At 44.5% G+C, this 16,290-nt stretch overlaps 2 protein-coding genes across 5 annotated transcripts in view; one reads left to right on the top strand and one right to left on the bottom strand.

Annotated features, from left to right (window-relative positions):
• On the bottom strand, window positions 1-9,943 carry SLC25A20 (solute carrier family 25 member 20). The gene is given in 11 exon segments (XM_062631724.1): window positions 1-444; window positions 963-1,054; window positions 1,057-1,083; window positions 2,103-2,132; window positions 2,135-2,211; window positions 2,762-2,834; window positions 4,190-4,307; window positions 5,015-5,105; window positions 7,264-7,391; window positions 9,355-9,447; window positions 9,847-9,943. Coding segments are annotated over 9 exon segments (675 nt in total). The 5' UTR covers window positions 7,368-7,391; window positions 9,355-9,447; window positions 9,847-9,943; the 3' UTR covers window positions 1-381.
• Window positions 9,944-10,429: 486 nt separating this feature from the next.
• Window positions 10,430-16,290, top strand: part of ARIH2 (ariadne RBR E3 ubiquitin protein ligase 2) — a 31,378-nt gene continuing 25,517 nt past the window's right edge. The window contains exons 1-2 of one of the 4 annotated variants that reach the window (XM_062631725.1): window positions 10,430-10,485; window positions 14,225-14,571. In XM_062631725.1, coding sequence (XP_062487709.1) covers window positions 14,323-14,571 — 249 coding nt within the window. In that variant the 5' untranslated portion in view covers window positions 10,430-10,485; window positions 14,225-14,322. Of the gene's footprint in view, window positions 10,486-14,224; window positions 14,572-15,776; window positions 16,144-16,290 lie in introns of those variants that run through there. The other 3 variants (XM_062631726.1, XM_062631728.1, XM_062631727.1) reach the window with 3 other exon arrangements.

Raw genomic sequence — 16,290 nt, 5'->3', positions numbered from 1 at the left:
CCAGTTAACTGTTTTGAGGAAGCTTTTCAGCATTAACAGCTACATGTTTCTTCAGTAAATAAAGAATTACATTTTAAAAAGTCCTCCACGAGGAAGGACTTAAGGTAGCGTGTGTAATTGTGTAATACTGATAGCTGTCTGTTAGCAGCAGTACTGCTGTGGTACATTGGCTCAGAAGACAGGTGAATCACCTCTAAGTCCTCATTAACTCTGTTTCAGAGCTATGGCTTATGTTTCTAAATGGCACATAGCACCATCTAAAGAATGTGAGGAAGGCAAAAAGGTATTAGGCAAGCAATCATTCCTGAAACTTCAAGTGATCATTCATTTATTCCAGTCTTGCACTCCCCTCCACTCGCATTTCCAGAGACTTCCTAGTCTTCATAGACCTGATGCAACCCAGTTAAGAAACTTCATAGCAACTTCAAACCCAAGGAAACATGCCTGGAAAAGAGAGAACACACAGAACATGTTAAGTATTCTAAAAACCTGATCCAAACTGTTTTTCAAATGCAGCACTATGCACACCTGATGGGGCTGATGTGGGAGGAGGAAGAGAAGAAAAAAAGGTCTTGGACCAGAGGCAAGAATTCTACTATATCTCTCCACAAAAAAGCACAACTTCTTCTCTGTTCAGTTCATTATTTACTGAAGGGGAAGCTGGTCTAAATTTAACCATGGATTTCTGTCTTCTACTGGATGTAGGATCAGTAGAGAAAGACTATCAGAGAAAGTCAACAAAAAGCTTTCACACAAAGCTTTGAAGAAAGGTTTATTTGGTGCTCCTCCTAGACTAAGGCACATTTTTAGAACTGAGATACCAACAGCTGAAAGCACCTGCAGAGACAAGAATCTCACCAAAATGGTACAACACTGATCAGCCAGTTCTCTCCTCTGCAGACTGCAAACATTCCCTGTGTGTGGCCATCCCCAAACCCCAGCTGGGATCACAATTTATTTACTGCATTAGCAGGAACTGTCCTTATCATTACAGCTGTGAAGCCCTTATACAGAGATGCCACTCCTTCCTCTCTGATAAGTTCTCTCAGCACTTAAAGCCATTTGGGTATTTTCTTGGAGGAGCTGATAGGGATGCAAAACACATTAATAGCTGTGTGGTAGTCACAAGCATAAATTTAACAGCCCAGGATTTTCAACAGGTTCATACCTGTCACACCATCTAGGTGACACCAGAATCCAAGCACTGCTTAAGCTATGTTGTGACAACATCTGCTCAGAAAAATGATCTCTCTCAGTCAGAAGCAAGCAAACAAAAAAAAAAAAAAACACATCTTACTAAAGGCTCAGTAAACAGAAGGTAAGTGCTCACCATCACCACAAAGAATCTACATCATCAAGTCCACCAAACCACCTAAAAAGCTAGGAACATACTTGGGTTCTTCACATAATTTGTCTCAAGCTCAAGACACGCTCCTTCCCAGATGCATGCTCAGATGGCATCTTCCATTGCTGCTGTGGTGGTTTAAACCCAGTCAGACAGCTTGTTCACTCTCTTCCTCCCCTTCTTGCCCTCCCCCTACTCCCGGAGGCACAGAGCGGAGAATCGAAAAGAATTCAACTCCCGTGGGTTGAGATAAGCACAGTTTAGTAACTAAGGTATAACACAAATCACTACTGCTGCCACCAATGATAATAATGATAAAGGAAATAACAAGGGAAGAGAATACATCACCTCACCACCAGCCACCCAATAACTCGCCCCCCCCCAGCCTGACCAAGCACTGACCAATACCTCCTCCAACCCTGCAGTCCCAGCCCTTCCGGGTAACTCCCAGTTACATCCTGGGCATGACGTGCTGTGGTATGGATTACCTCTTTGGTCAGTTTGGGTCAGGTGTCCTGTCTCGGCTTCCTCCTGGCTTTCCCTCCTCCCTGGCAGAGCATGAGGCTCACAAATCCTTGGCCAAAGCAAAACATCATTGTTATCAGCTCTGTTCCCAGGCTGAAAGTCAAAACACAGCACTGCACCAGCTACCAAGAAGGAGAAAAAAGACTGCTACTGCTGAACCCAGGACAGTTGCCCATCCCATTCCCAAAGCACCACACTGAGTGTGGTTGTGACAAGCTGACATAAAACTCACCAGTCTGGAAACAGGATTTCAGCATGTCTGTGGGATGACAACTACCCAGTTGAAGATCCCAGACAGGCCCCCAGCAAAGAGGATCCTTGCTGCACTGAGGTCATTCACACTGTGGTGGGATTGGGGTGGGAGGAAAAAAGAAAACAAAATTAGAGAAAGTTAAAAAAAGAAGCAAATTCTCATCCGTTTTCACTAAGGTGACAAAGAGGCAGCCCAGCTGAGAGCCAGAAGGCAGCACAATGCTGCAGACACACACAGAGCACTGAGTCTAAGCAAGATTTCCAAGAATTAGAGCTCTGTGAGCAAATGTACTCACTCCAGGTTCATTCAGCAGCACACAACAGCTGCTCTGTGAAAAAAACTAAACAAAAGACCCAACAACAAAAATCCCCAGCTCTGTGCATACAAAAGGGTGAAAACAAAGATACTTGAGGTATTGCTTACTTGGCTAATAAGATCCAAGGCTCAAATCTGAGAGAACCTCAAATACACTTTTGATTGTCAGTTAACCCCAGCCCAAACGAGCTCAACTCACAAGATGAGCAACCATTTTATTTAATTTGTTTTGATGACACTGCTCTAAATCTCTTTGTATCTGGGGAGATTAGCCAGCAGTGCCTGGAAAGTCCAGAAAATAATGACTCTGAGATCTCACTAACCTCTTTCCCTCAGGGGTCAGAATGTTCTTCAGCCACTCATATGTCATGAAGTACATTCCGCTGGCTGGGACATCTGGTGGGTAAACAGCAAAAGGAAGCCTAGAGGCAGAGCAGCCCCACACCAGCTCAGCACCACCACTGAGCACATCCTGATTCCTTTCTGAACCTCCTCTACAGACCAAATCTTCTGTTGCTCTGGACAGAGGAGCCTGAACTTTCCAATGGAGAGCAGGTGCTAAAGACAAGAACCGGGCACCCTTTTGCAAGCACTTCTACAAGCAGCCTTTCAAGTTGGACTGTAACCTGCCTGCTGGCTGTTAAGCTAATGATGAGAAAGCTCTAAGCTTTCTTAATTACTGCACAGCAGACCAGAACAGTTAAGGAGCTTTGCACATTATTTGTTCTAATAATTCTATTTTGGGGCTTTTATTAAGGTACTCCCACTCTTAGCTCATGCCTGAACTGGAGAACCAGCCTGAGCTGCATTGCCAGAATTACACTGGTACCTGCTACACTTCCATGAGAAGCACTGGATAGAACAAATGCCTAAACTGGGATATCAAGGCACAGAAATTGGGAAATGTTGCCCCAGTACAGGGAACAATTTAACGCCTTTCAAAGAATAAAGTACTACCAAAACACATGAAGGATTCAATGTCTGACACAATTACTTCTGTTGTTGTTGTGAGAGGGGTCATGACATCCCAGTCCAAAATAACCCACACTCAAATGGGTAGAAAGCAGAACTGCTGATATCACCTCTTCAAAAGCAGCATGATACAGCAGCAGACAGTCACAGGCCTTCTCCAAGGAAGGAAAAAAAAAGGAATACACAAAGCTCACTTCTGTATTTGTCTTTGCTCTCTCTGCTCCTCTCCTGAAGTCTCTTATTTCTTTAGGCTTCCCAGTCTTAATTTCTATATCCCTCTGATCCTTGTCATCTAATCTCTTCTTCCCTCACTGAGAATCTCATGTTTATTTCTCAGTATCACAGTATCACAGTATGCTAGAGATTGGAAGGGACCTCGAAAGATCATCTAGTCCAATCCCCCTGCCGCAGCAGGAACACCTAGATAATGTTACACAGGAATGTGTCCAGGCGGGTTTTGAATGTCTCCAGGGAAGGAGACTCCACAACCTCCCTGGGCAGCCTGTTCCAGTGTTCCGTCACCCTCACTGAGAAGAAGTTTCTTCTCAAGTTTAAGTGGAACCTCTTGTGTTCCAGTTTGTACCCATTACCCCTTGTCCTATCATTGTTTGCCACTGAGTAGTCCCTTTGAGGCATTGGAGTAACCCTGCAGACTGCAAAAAAAGAAAGAAGGGTGACAGCACTTTCAACTGTCTAAAGGGACGGTGAGATCTATGATAACATGTCAAGCTTCCTCTCTTGAAGTACCTCACACAGAAGAAGCATCGTGATAACCCCACCTCTCGAGGGTGAGCACGGTCCCCTTGTACACACACAGCGAATCCCAGCCTCATGGTACAGCTGTTTTGCACAGTCCGAAGAGCCACTGTATTTAGTTTCACCTGTAGCTGCCTGGATCTGAAGGATTAAAGTGATAGTTTCTGACTAGTGAAGGTTTCTGGCTGGTGAACAATCTTTTAGCTAATAGTTAGAAAGCCATGTGCATGTTTCCAGACAGGAAGGAGCACATACTCATCCCACAGGCACTCCTGCATATGAAACCTCTCTGTCACTTCCTCAAACAGCTCTCTCACATTCAAGCTGAGGATCTGTTTACTGTTGCATGCAGAGACTAGATTCTCCCTTATTTTTTCCACAGTATAAGCCTGAAACAACTGAAGTCAGTTAGGTAATTCTACATTTGCACTGACAAAAAGTCACTTTTAATTTGTATGTGTAGAAAAGTTTCTAATGTATCATCATGGCATCATTTCATGTGTTTTGGAATGCATTCCTTAGTTCTGTATTGGGAACCTGTCAAGGTAACATTTCCATACTGAAAAAAACCCAGACTTTTCCAGACTTTGAAGTGAACCAAGGCATCTACCAATGCCAGTACTAGATAGTATTGTGTTTGTGCTCTGTAAAATGGCTAGAGCAATGAATGCTGTGTGTACTTATACTGTCACGGTGAGATTGTATAATGCTTCTTCGTGACACAGTTGCATTAAATGACATTTGTCTCCTGTCAAAAAACAGAACAAATACACTAACCAAAGAAGTTCCTGGTATGGAAAGACAAGACCCCTAAATTAAATTCTGATCAACACCATCCAATGCCTTACCTGTAAAAGGCACTTGATTCTCTCTCCTGGAGCCATGACTGCTGCTGTGAACACACCTGACAACATGCCAGGAGCAAACAGCTGAGGATATCTGCCCGAGAAAACAGAAAAGATGTTGACACACACAGTACGTAAGAAATGAAGGGCAGAAAGACACATCACCAGATTATGCTGTTCCACACAGTAGTAGTGGAACTAGAAATTAATCCACTGCTTTTGATCAGTGCAGAAGTGCCTCATCAATGCATAATTAGAGCTAAATATTTAACATCTCTAGGATTCAACATGCTGGTTCCCACAGCAACTATAACTCAGCTCTTCATATCTGCTGTATTTGTTAGTATTCCTTATACTTGCATATTTTTACTACAGCATTCCCCATTCATTTTTATTCCCAGCAGTCTCGTCCTCCTCCAGTCTCCCACACTTCTCAGTGACCTCAGCTGCCACGCTTATTCCTACTTGTGCAGCCAGGAGCCTCCTTTCTGTAACCTCTCAGTACCTCACTCCAGCCTCTGCCAGCATCGATGCTCTCATCTCAGTCATTCCACATCTGCTTTCACATGGCAAAGTCTCTGTGACAGAAGTTCCATACAGAAGCATCATAAACTTATCTTCAAGTCCAACCTCCTGCTACCTCCTCTAGTAAGATGACCTAACATCTCAATTTAACTAAATTCCACATCTCCTGCTTCTCTTCACTTGCCCAAGAGATGGCATTCTACTTAGGTTTTCTAATTCTTCCACCTTTCCTTACTCTTAAATTCCCATTAAATCTTCCTGACCATTCAGACCTCCTTCACCACTCCACATGCACCTCCTGCTCAAACTGAGCTTTTGTTTTCTAGCTGACCTTCGGATTAGTCAGGCCTAGAAAAGACGGAGCAAAACCTGAGGAGCCTGTTCTATCTCCTTCCTTCCAAATCTTCCCTGCATTGGGAACCACTGCCACCCTGCCTGTCTCTAGACCTATAACCGTGGTGCTAAGAGTCTGACCTTTATTTTTAAGCCTCATGTCCCAAGCACACTATCTTACTGTGTCAAGTCTGCACCCACAGCACAGCACAGTTGGGCACAACAGCAGTTCCACCATCTATTTGTTCTTTCTCTCCCACTGTTCTGCTTGAGAGGAGTTCCACATGAAGACTCAAAAATCTACACTGCCCTTCTCCAGCTTGCTTCTTAAAGCGTCCCTTTGGTATGATGCATATAAAACACAAGGAACTGAGGCAATTAGGCTGCTGGAAATAAGCCCATAGCCCATTTGTTTCCTTGTACTGCCCACTCCGTACTGTCCCCCGGTCTTACCCTTCAGCCTTCTCTGCATGAGGACACTAAAACAGGGGGTGACCAGTGCCCCAGCATCTCAGCACTGGCTCCCTCTGAGCTACCCGAGCAGAGGAAGCTCACTCTGTCTCAGCAGTGGATAGTGCTGCAGAGCCACATGCACTCACACCACCTGGGCAGTCCCCATGCAGGCAAGTCTCCAAGAGAAACCACACCTCCGCACCCCACCACATGTGGCTCAACACAGTGGACTCCTGATTCCTGACTGAGCTCCTGTGTATTGCACAAATAATAGAATATAATGTTGCTAAGCTACAGCTCTGTTCCTGTAGAGCTAGAAATCACAACTAGTTAACAGAGCACTTTATGGGTGGGGGGCTTTTGTCATGCCTAAGTCAGCATGTAGAAAACCACACAATGTTTTCTTAGCTTTCTACCTCTTTTCCAGAAGCTTAAACATGCCTGAGAGAAGGGCTACTCATAAACACCTCCCTTCAGAAACTAGTGATGAAACATTTCTGTGGCTATTACTATACCCTGATGTAAGGACACAGCAAGAGTCACAGCTAACAGGGGAAACAGAACCAGTACTGTGAACGCTGTCAAGACTGCTTGGCCATGAATTTATTTCTCTCACAGCTTCTGTTAGTACGAAGACTGTTGGCAGGCAATCATTATGTAGCTCATACTGTACCCATCTAAACCAGAATTGTTCCTTAATGGCTTTTTCTTATGTAGAAAGGGAATTGCACAGCACCTGCCCACATGCTGTCTGTTTTTAGCCTGTGCTATCAGACCCACGCTTCCAGAAGCATTTAAACACAAGTGTTTTAATTTTTAGAACTATATTTATAAACTAGGAAAGGAGACAAATTTACATCACACTCAACATGCAACAATGCAGCAGCCTGCAAGAGCTTTGGAGTGCCTTTCCCAAGTGTCTGATTAACTCAGCAACTCACGTCAAAATGTCGTCAGGTTTTCTTTGCTGGAGCCTTTTTCCCAAGCCAAATCCAAAGAAGCACACAGCAAACATGGGTGTCACTCCGATAATAGGAGCTGCCATTCCTCTGTATAAGCCTCAGACTCCCTGCAAGAAACAATATCACAAGAATTAATTGGTTTTGCATACTTTGCACACATCAACTTACTGAGAAGAGAACAGCTACAATACAGTGTCAGTCATACAACCAAATTAATCACAGGAATAACGGGGTCTGTTGTTCATTTGTAATGATACATGTTTAGCTGAGGCTCAGCGGTTGTTACAAGGGAAAGTTGTCCTTCCTGGGAAACACAGGCACCACTTATACCCTCCTGTTCCAGTACTGGTCATCCTGTACTTATATCTCAAGTATGAGGAAATTAAGTTAAAAGCCAACAGAGTAATAGTCCTAAGGATTTCATTGAAAGTCTTATTAATAAGTGTGCTTTATTAACAAGTCATCAAATGCAGTAGTGTAAAATCCTGACACTGAGCCTGAGAATGCTGGATTTACTCTCTAAATAAAGGAAGAGCCAAGGAGACCAACCTGAACAACTTCACTCCCCACACAAACTCGAATTTGAAACGAGTTCAAGGACAAATTGTTGGGTTGTTTTTTTCTGTCCCCAAGTCAAAACCTTTTCAGCATACAAATTTACACTCCTGATGTTTCCTTTCAGCAGGCTACACACATGGAAAACTTCTCATGCTGACCCCAGCAGCAGCAGTTATTTCATTTATCTTGCCTTTGAACTGAACTTTATCTAACAGAAAGGAGTTATCTTTCTAGATAAAGGCTAGATGCACAAATTAAATATTTGCTGGTCTGTCCACCCCTTTCTTTCCTCTCCCAAAATAAATTACTGTATCTCAGTACGTGTCTGTACTCTTATAGGCACAACTGACTGTAATTAAACTGGATGTGGCTGAGAAAGATCAGACACTCCTGCTCAACCTTCCTGTGAGCAGTTCCCTGTTTCCATTTCCCCCAGAGGGAAAAAAAGGCCTTGGCAGGGAGGTTTAATAGTTTTCCTCATAAAAATTGATGAGTATTGAGTAGGAGTTGAGAGACGGCATTCCTTCGAACTTCACATCAAAAGGCTATTATTATGGTTCGGCTCTAATGTCTGTGCTTCAGCAGGGGTGTTAAAAAACACAGGAGATTCAGGGCTAAAAAAGCATTTCAGTGCTTTGTAGGAGAGACTAGGGAAGCAAGATTTATTTTGGTTGCATAACAACCTGTTAATACCATCATGAAAGAAGATTTTGGATACGAGGCAGACCTTAGTTACCCAACAAGATCCAATGGTTAGAAATCAGACTTCAGACTAGTAAACCAACAGTTGGGCTTTACAGCCAGTTTCTAAGTGGTAAATAGCTGCTGGGAAAACTTGTGAAGCAGAAAAATAGATTCTGTGTCACTTACAAGACTTTAAACCAAGGCTGCCTGTCCTTCTAAAACCAAAATAGACTAGGGTTCAATCACGTGATAGGGCTGATTCAGGAGTGAAAGCCACTGTCCACCTTCTGAAAACTGAACAAAACTGCTACAAAACATAACAGTCCCTCTGTTATCCAAAAACCAAATAGAAAGAGAAATAAAACTGCCTATTAATGCTCCTCTGCCTTCTTGCAGGTGGTATAACACATTATAGAAAAAAGCAAAAATACTACTTGTATCAACAAAGTTGATATTCTGCCTATATCAGCATTTCCAGAGACAACTCCAAATACCAAAGACAGCAAGATTCCACTGACTGCAACAACAAAGCTGGCAAACAGCTGCCAACATTCACTCCAGCCTATAACTTCAGGCATTAATATCATGCTATTTTGAACCAAAAGCGTTTAACAAAATAGAGACATACACATGGAGGTCATGTGGATGCCAAGTATTCCACAAATTTTTTAACCCATCTATAAACTTGGATTAGAACCACTCCAGCTGGTAACCCCAGAATGGTGTAGTCTCCAGGAGGGCAACATTCCCACACGATTCCATGCCTGCCACACACAGAAACAACTGATGTTTTTGGCAGGCGCTGCAGATGACATGCTAACACTGTACCTCTCCAACCAGAGTCTTTCTGAAGCAGTCAAAGGTCCCAGAATAGAGCAAAGGCTGACCAGGCTGCAGCTTCAGCTGGGTTTGCAGTCTGACCTAGTGAGATGAGATATGAAACCAATATTTTATTAAATATTACTATCTAAATTTTAATTCTGAGAATACCTCTATATGAAATATATCCCTGGAAGTGCTCAAGGCCAGGTTGGATGGGGCTTGGAGCAACCTGATCTAGTGGAAGGTGTCCCTGCCTAAGGCAGGGGGCTGGAACTGGATGAGCTTCAAGATCCCTTCCAGCCAAAACCATTCTATGATATGATGATATGAGATGATGGTTACAAAATAAGCTTTGTGACTGGACTTTATGATGTTGTTAGAGATTGACACCACTTTCACCCTTTGCAGAAGAAATTGAATTTTAATGCATTTAATTATTAACATATTCAGTGAATTAATCGCTGGGATGACATCAGGATAACACCCCCACCTCAATACCTGAGAGCTAATGTCGTGTCACTGCTCCACTTCCTCACACATTTGGTGTGTGTGTGTGTGTGCACCCTCCTTCTGCACCCCATTTGTCTCCATGTGTCTGCCCTGCGTCTCCTGACCCAGAGGGCCGGGTCCCCGCCGCAGCCCGGTGCTGACGGGATCAGCTTAACCTCCCGACTCCTTCCAACGCCAAGAACACCGACGCCCTTGTTTTAACGTTTACCACAAACCAGCTGCAAACGGGACCCGGCGGCCTCCGCACCGACAGAGGGCGCCCCGGCGCATTACCGGCCCCACGAGGTACACAGGCACCTTAAAGCCGTCCAGCCTCCCTCCGCGCGGTGCACGTCTTAGACGATGCCCTGGGGTGACCGCACGCCGCCAGCTCCATCCCCTCCATCACCTCACCTCCCTTCCGGGCCTGCCTTGTGCTCTGGGCTGGGGCCCCGCCCGGCGGAAGTGACGCCCCGCGGAGGCCGGTGCTTCCGGCGCGCAGGTAGCGGTGGCCCGGCAGGAGGAGCCCGCCGCCGCCCCCTGCCCGCCACGCCGCCGCCCCCTGCCCGCCACGCCGCCGCCCCCTGCCCGCCACGCCGCCGCCCCCTGCCCGCCACGCCGCCGCACGGCCGCGCTCCGTGGCGCCCGGTAAGTGCGGGGAGCTCTGATGGGGGTCGTCTGTGTCACGGTGCTGGGAAGCGGTGAGTGCCCGGGGAGTGCGGCCGCCGCATTCCGTGTCCGTGTCCGTGTCCGTGTCCGTGTCCGTGTCTCTCCGCGGGGTCCGGCCGGCGCGGCAGGTCCCGGGGCAGGGTGGGGGAGCCCGGCGGGAGGGACTTGGTGCCGCTTCCCTGGGACTTGTGCTCGGTTTAGTGCTGGGGTTGGACTGCCGCGGGGAGAAGCCGGGCACGGGCACGGGCTTTGCTGGGGCTCCCTGCTCCTGGCCCTTCCTCCGCAGCTCTCGGTTCTCTCGGGCTTCCCTTCTCCTGTTCTGGCTGTGCGGGACAAGTAGGGTTTAGTCTTGCACGCTTTAGAAAAGAGGTGGCCTGTGAGGTAATTTAAGTGGTGTGGGCACCTTTCTGCCTGAGCTCAGAGCTACTACAGAAGGAAGGCTTGCATAGGTATACGTGAAATAACTTGATAGATTGGAAAGGATGGGAATGAAATGGGTTGAATGAGTTGAGAAGGACAAGGCAGGCATGCTAGTATGAACAAAGACTGAGCAGTGGGAGGAGAGTGTGCCCATTACTTAGGGCTGTACGTGGAGAGCTCTGCAGAGTCATCTGTGGTGGAGACCAGGGGGTGTCGTTCTAGTTTCTCACTCTTGGGATGAAAAAATCCTATCCAAAATCTCAGTGGAGAAACTGTGAGGTGTATGTGCTGTGTGTGTGGTAGAGAATTTGGGTATAATCCATGGATTACACATTTGGGTGACCTAAGGGAAGGTGTGATTAACGTTGATAGCCAGTGTGGAGCTGGGTTGTAAATGGTTTCAGAGAATAGTGTTGGCCTGTTTACAGTTTAGATGGATAAGTGGTTCAGGAGACAGACTTGAGTTACACTGTCTCTGGTTTGGAATTATCAATCAAGAGGCGAAAGGAGAAAAAGCCATCTCACGTGTCTGAGAAATACTACAAGAAGAGCAGAGGTGCATCCTTCGAAAGACTTACGATAGAAATCACACAGGTAGAGACACAGGGCAAGAAATCAGAAGAGAATGATGCAGTGGGACAAGATACGAGGGAGTGAGGTCAGAGAGAGACTGATGGTGTCGCATTTGAAACTGTTTTGTTTCAGAAGACCTTGTGGAGAAGATTTTTTGCAAAGCAGGAGTCGGCAAGAGGGCATCTCCATTGGAGCTAGCAGGCAGCAGAGCATAGGGGTGAGTGTGTTTGGGAGTTCCTGCAAGGAGACTGGAGAGAGCAAGGGGATTAAATCGTACCTGTGTTAGAGAAAATGAAGGAGTATCATGGATGAAGGTGGTAAAGAAGGACCTCATCCTCCCTTGGGTAGGAAAGCAATCTAAGTACAGTTTAAAATTTTCTAATCTGATTTGGGGGATTACGGTAATTATTTAATCTAAAACCTCTTTGCTTTTTAGACCCTCTTTTGAGCTTAACATCTTTATTATCTTAAAAGCTAGTGCTGTCAAGTATCCCTGTGTCTTGCCTTATCTTCAGAGATCTTGTGAATGAGGGCATTGGTCTGAGTGTTAGGTGAGTTCTCTTCCTCATTTTCCTAGTACCCTGCTATGCTTTTTCCACTGAGATAGTGCCTTAGCTTTCCTTTCTCCGCATGTCTGAGTGACATTCCATTATGCTGGAAGTGGGCTCTTTCCTAGAGTGTTGTGACAGGAGTCATGAAAGTCATCCTGTCTGCAGACTGTTTTCTGCCTGATGTGTCCCATTTGCCCGTGCAGACGGTTCCCCTGTTCAAGTGTGTTAGTGTCACAGAGAAACATTTCTGTGCTCTTCTGAGCCTCCTCCCCAGTGACTGGTACGTAACTGCTGAAGTACCAGGTGGGCCTGTTATTCTCCTTACGTACCTAAAAACACCTCCTTGCTTGGATGGGACTCACCAGGTGTTGAGAGAGCAAATGAACCCAGTGTTTGGGTTTTTTTTTTCCACCTCTAGGGTGTGGGATGATCTGAGTGAGTTTGGGAAGTTTCCTGACTGGTGGAACTTGCCTGGGCTTTGTGATGCTCTGAGGTTGGCTGAACAAAGCTGTGGCACATTGGGCTATTGATGGTTCTGTAGGAGTGTTCACAGTTATTCCTTTAACATAAGGTTTAGCAGGTAAAGATCTATTGGTCTGTATGCAGGAAGTCAGTGCTGATACACATTAAGCCCAGAACTAAATCATTAAGCAGGGTAGAGGGAGGGATGATTTTGGTTTGCCTTGTGTCTGTCAAATCAGATTTCATGCCTGTCTCTTTCCAGTATGGTGAGATGGTGCTTCTGCTCCTCTGAAGTTCAGTGGGAAGCAGTGCTTTAAAATACTTGTGTGCTACTTATTTTGTGGATGGCTGAGGAACCAAGAGGCAAACGGAGGGAATGGGTACCAGAATTCAAGGGATAATACAATTAGCTGCTAGCCTTCATATTCTCTCAGTGGAGGTTTGTATCTGCTGCCCCTCAAATTAATTGTACATCACATCTCTTCCTGGTTATTCTGTGCTGCTTGGCCAGGTTGTCTGGAAACAGAAAGCAAACAAGTTGAGGAAAAGTAATGAAATTTGTGGTTGTGATTTCCTGTGCTCTGAAGTCAGGATTCTCAGAGCTTGATCATGGTTTCCCCAGCAGCTACAAATTGTAATACAGTGGGAATATATTTCAGTAACAAAGCTAACAACATAGTAATGCAAAATGCAAACGTATAAGAAATACAGTACATCCTGCTTGTGGAAAACAGCTATATTTTTATGTATATAATTTTATATGTGAAATTCAATTGCAGCATTGTTTTAAGTGTTGTATTTAATATGTTCTTTCTTAAACCTGAACGATTTGGTTTAAAATGAAAATTTGTGACTACATATGAGGTGGCACAATTCAAAGTTGATGTGTGCTCTGCTGCTGAACCTCTAAGAACTTACATTCCTATGGTTTAGTTACACAGCACAAGGTTTGTAGTTCAGTTGGCTGTTCTGAATCTTCTTGAATAGCAGCAGTCCGCAGGAGCATAAATTTTTACACTCAGAGGGTAAAAAGTATCTATTGGAAGGTAATAAAATGAGAGAATTAATTTTATTTCCCCCTCAAATGTAAAGCCCAAATCACATCACATCCAGTAAAACCTACTTAAAGGGATTGATTAATTTCACCATTTCTTTTGAGACAGTTTTGAGCAGTGTTAAATTGGGTGAATGTGAGAGATCTGCTTGCTTGTCTTAATTTCCAAAGTCCCACTCAGTGCTTGTGGTTCTGAAGCAACGTGGACTTGTACAGGGTGTCACAGGTGGCCTTTCTGGCTCCTGTGGTCATAGTTAAGGGGTTAGTGTTTTTCCTGTTGAGGAGATGGATGTGATGCTTTTCTGCAGCATTTCAGGCTGTTGGTAAAAACTTAATACCATAAACTTAGTTGTGTATCTCTGAAAAGATCTGTAGTGAAGGTTATGCAGCCGCTTTTCAAATGTCAAAAGTCTCAGGGCCCACTTTGGGAATGGAATAAACCAGTCTGAGGTTTTAGACCTTGCCTGTAAGAGCAGCCTTGGCTTTGCAGGTACAGGAGTCGCAGGGGATCCAAACCAGGGACCCGCACAGCAGAATCATCTGTAGCTGGGCCATTGGATCAATCTGTTCCTGGCTGTTTGATCACCTGTATGATACTGATGTGGCCTCTCTTACAATTCCTTAGGCAACAGAAAAAAAAATGTTTTTTCCCCCTTAGGAGACACAACTCAGATGAAATCAAAAGAAGGATAAAGTTTGGAGGAGAAAAAGAAGCTGCAATTGCTTTCCTGGTCTGCAGTTTGACAGGGCGTTAAGATGTCCGTGGACATGAACAGCCAGGGCTCTGACAGCAATGAAGAGGATTATGACCCGAATTGCGAGGAGGAGGAAGAGGATGAGGATCCTGGGGATATTGAGGATTATTATGATGGGGTAGCTAATGACGTGGAGCAGCAGGGAGCAGATGCCTTTGATCCAGAGGAGTATCAGTTCACCTGCCTGACTTACAAGGAGTCGGAGAGCACTCTGAATGAACATATGGCCAGCTTGGCTGCCACGTTAAAGGTGAGGAAAGGTTTTTGACCCTGAAATAAGTCTGTGATTGAAAAGGCAAATGTGGAGTATAGACTTTGAAATAAAAACTGTGACGATGTTGCTGTTATGGGGGGTTGGAAGAACATTATTAAAGGTCCCTGGTTCAAAACTGACTCCAAGGTTTACAATTGTTGCATTCTGGTTCTGGGGCCTGAAAAGTCTTCCTTACTGAATGGTGATTCTTACAGGTTGTGGTTTTTTTTTTTTTTTTTTACAGAGCTGAGCTTCATAACCAAAATTCCTGAGTTACAACTCTTTGCATGAACACAGTGCAAAGAGGGTATATAGAAAAGATATGAACCGAATCATAAATGGTGCAGACTGGTACAGCTGTGTGTGAGGAATCTGACAGATAGGAAGACATGCTGAAACTCTGTAATTCTAACAAAATCGCCTTTCTTTGTTGGTTCTGAGAACATAATCAGACTTTCAAAGACAGATCAGGTGTCATGCCAGTTATTAACCCTACCATTACAGTGATAGCAATTAAAGTACAATGCATTTGCCTGCTCTTGTAGTGACTAATTCATCACAGAAGAGTCACACTGTGAGTCAGCTCCATGGTATTATGCTCAATAAGAATTTTACAAAGTTTTCTTTCTCTTTGTGCAACCAATTCACTTTACTACAGGGTAAGAATAAGAGGTTCCCCCTCTGCCTTGTCAGTGTGCTTCAGTCCCAGTGCCGGTCAGACAAAGGCAGAGTTTTCTAAGGTCTAGATGTAGACACTGGGTTGAAATTGCTGATGCATCTACTCTGTAACAGGCCTCCTACTGCTTGCTCTTTGGAGCAGCATTTGAAAGCAGGATAGGTGATTGCAGCATATAAAAACCATGTTGGATAGGTTTTTATTCCTATTTATTTTGGTATGAATCAAACCTGATTTTAAACAATGACGGGGATCTCTTGATCCTTACTTGCACGTTGGTGTCTATAGAAGCAGTATAACAATAGGACTATGAAGCCTGTAAACAACAGGCTCTGAAGAGCACCCATACTTTTTGCTGTGTCTCTGATTTTGCTGTGTGCTTGTTCCAGCATTCACCATCTCAGAGAATTAATTTTTACTCTTTCTTGACTGTCAAACTCGTGTTTTGATTTCTTCAGAATGTGCAGTTTGAGCTCTGAATGCCTGCTGTTCCCTCCAGATTGTTAGAAAGGGAGGCAAAGGAAAAGAACAAATGAGAATAGTTGGTCCAGCTGCCAGTTGCCCTTGGTTCTTAGTGATTAAGTAAAGATTTAGAACAGCTTTTCTGCCCCTTAGTTTGCCTTCAAATGGAGCCCTCTTCAAAAAGGTGACCCCTGCCATATTGCTCTCTTGAATTAACAAAAGAAATACTTTATTTAGCCTTTAAAATTAGGCTTCCAGAGCTAAAGTAATTTTTCCAAGAATTCTGAAGACCTCATTGGCCTGCCAAGATAATACCAAGCTGCTAGCTCGACTCTCACCCCAAATATGATCCAAGCAGGGAACATTTAGATTCCATTTATATGAAAAATATGCTTACATGAAGTGCTACATTTTGGTTTGTGCATGAGAAGGTAAAAATATATTTGGGTAGAAACCTGAAAAACTGTGATCTTGTAAGCCACAAAGACCTTAGTTCTTGAAGTGCTGCATTAACTCTGTTCGCTAGCAGCAGTGGTGCAAGAATTGTTCCTTTCTTGGAAATCTGCTGTGGATCTGCA

Source organism: Pezoporus occidentalis, unplaced genomic scaffold, assembly GCF_034315485.1.
Source record: "Pezoporus occidentalis ecotype Australia unplaced genomic scaffold, CSIRO_AGI_Poc_V1 ctg371, whole genome shotgun sequence".
NCBI classification, from domain to species: Eukaryota; Metazoa; Chordata; class Aves; order Psittaciformes; family Psittacidae; genus Pezoporus; species Pezoporus occidentalis.
The sequence above is the reverse complement of the archived record's forward strand: the minus strand, read 5'-3'. Positions and strand labels throughout refer to the sequence as shown.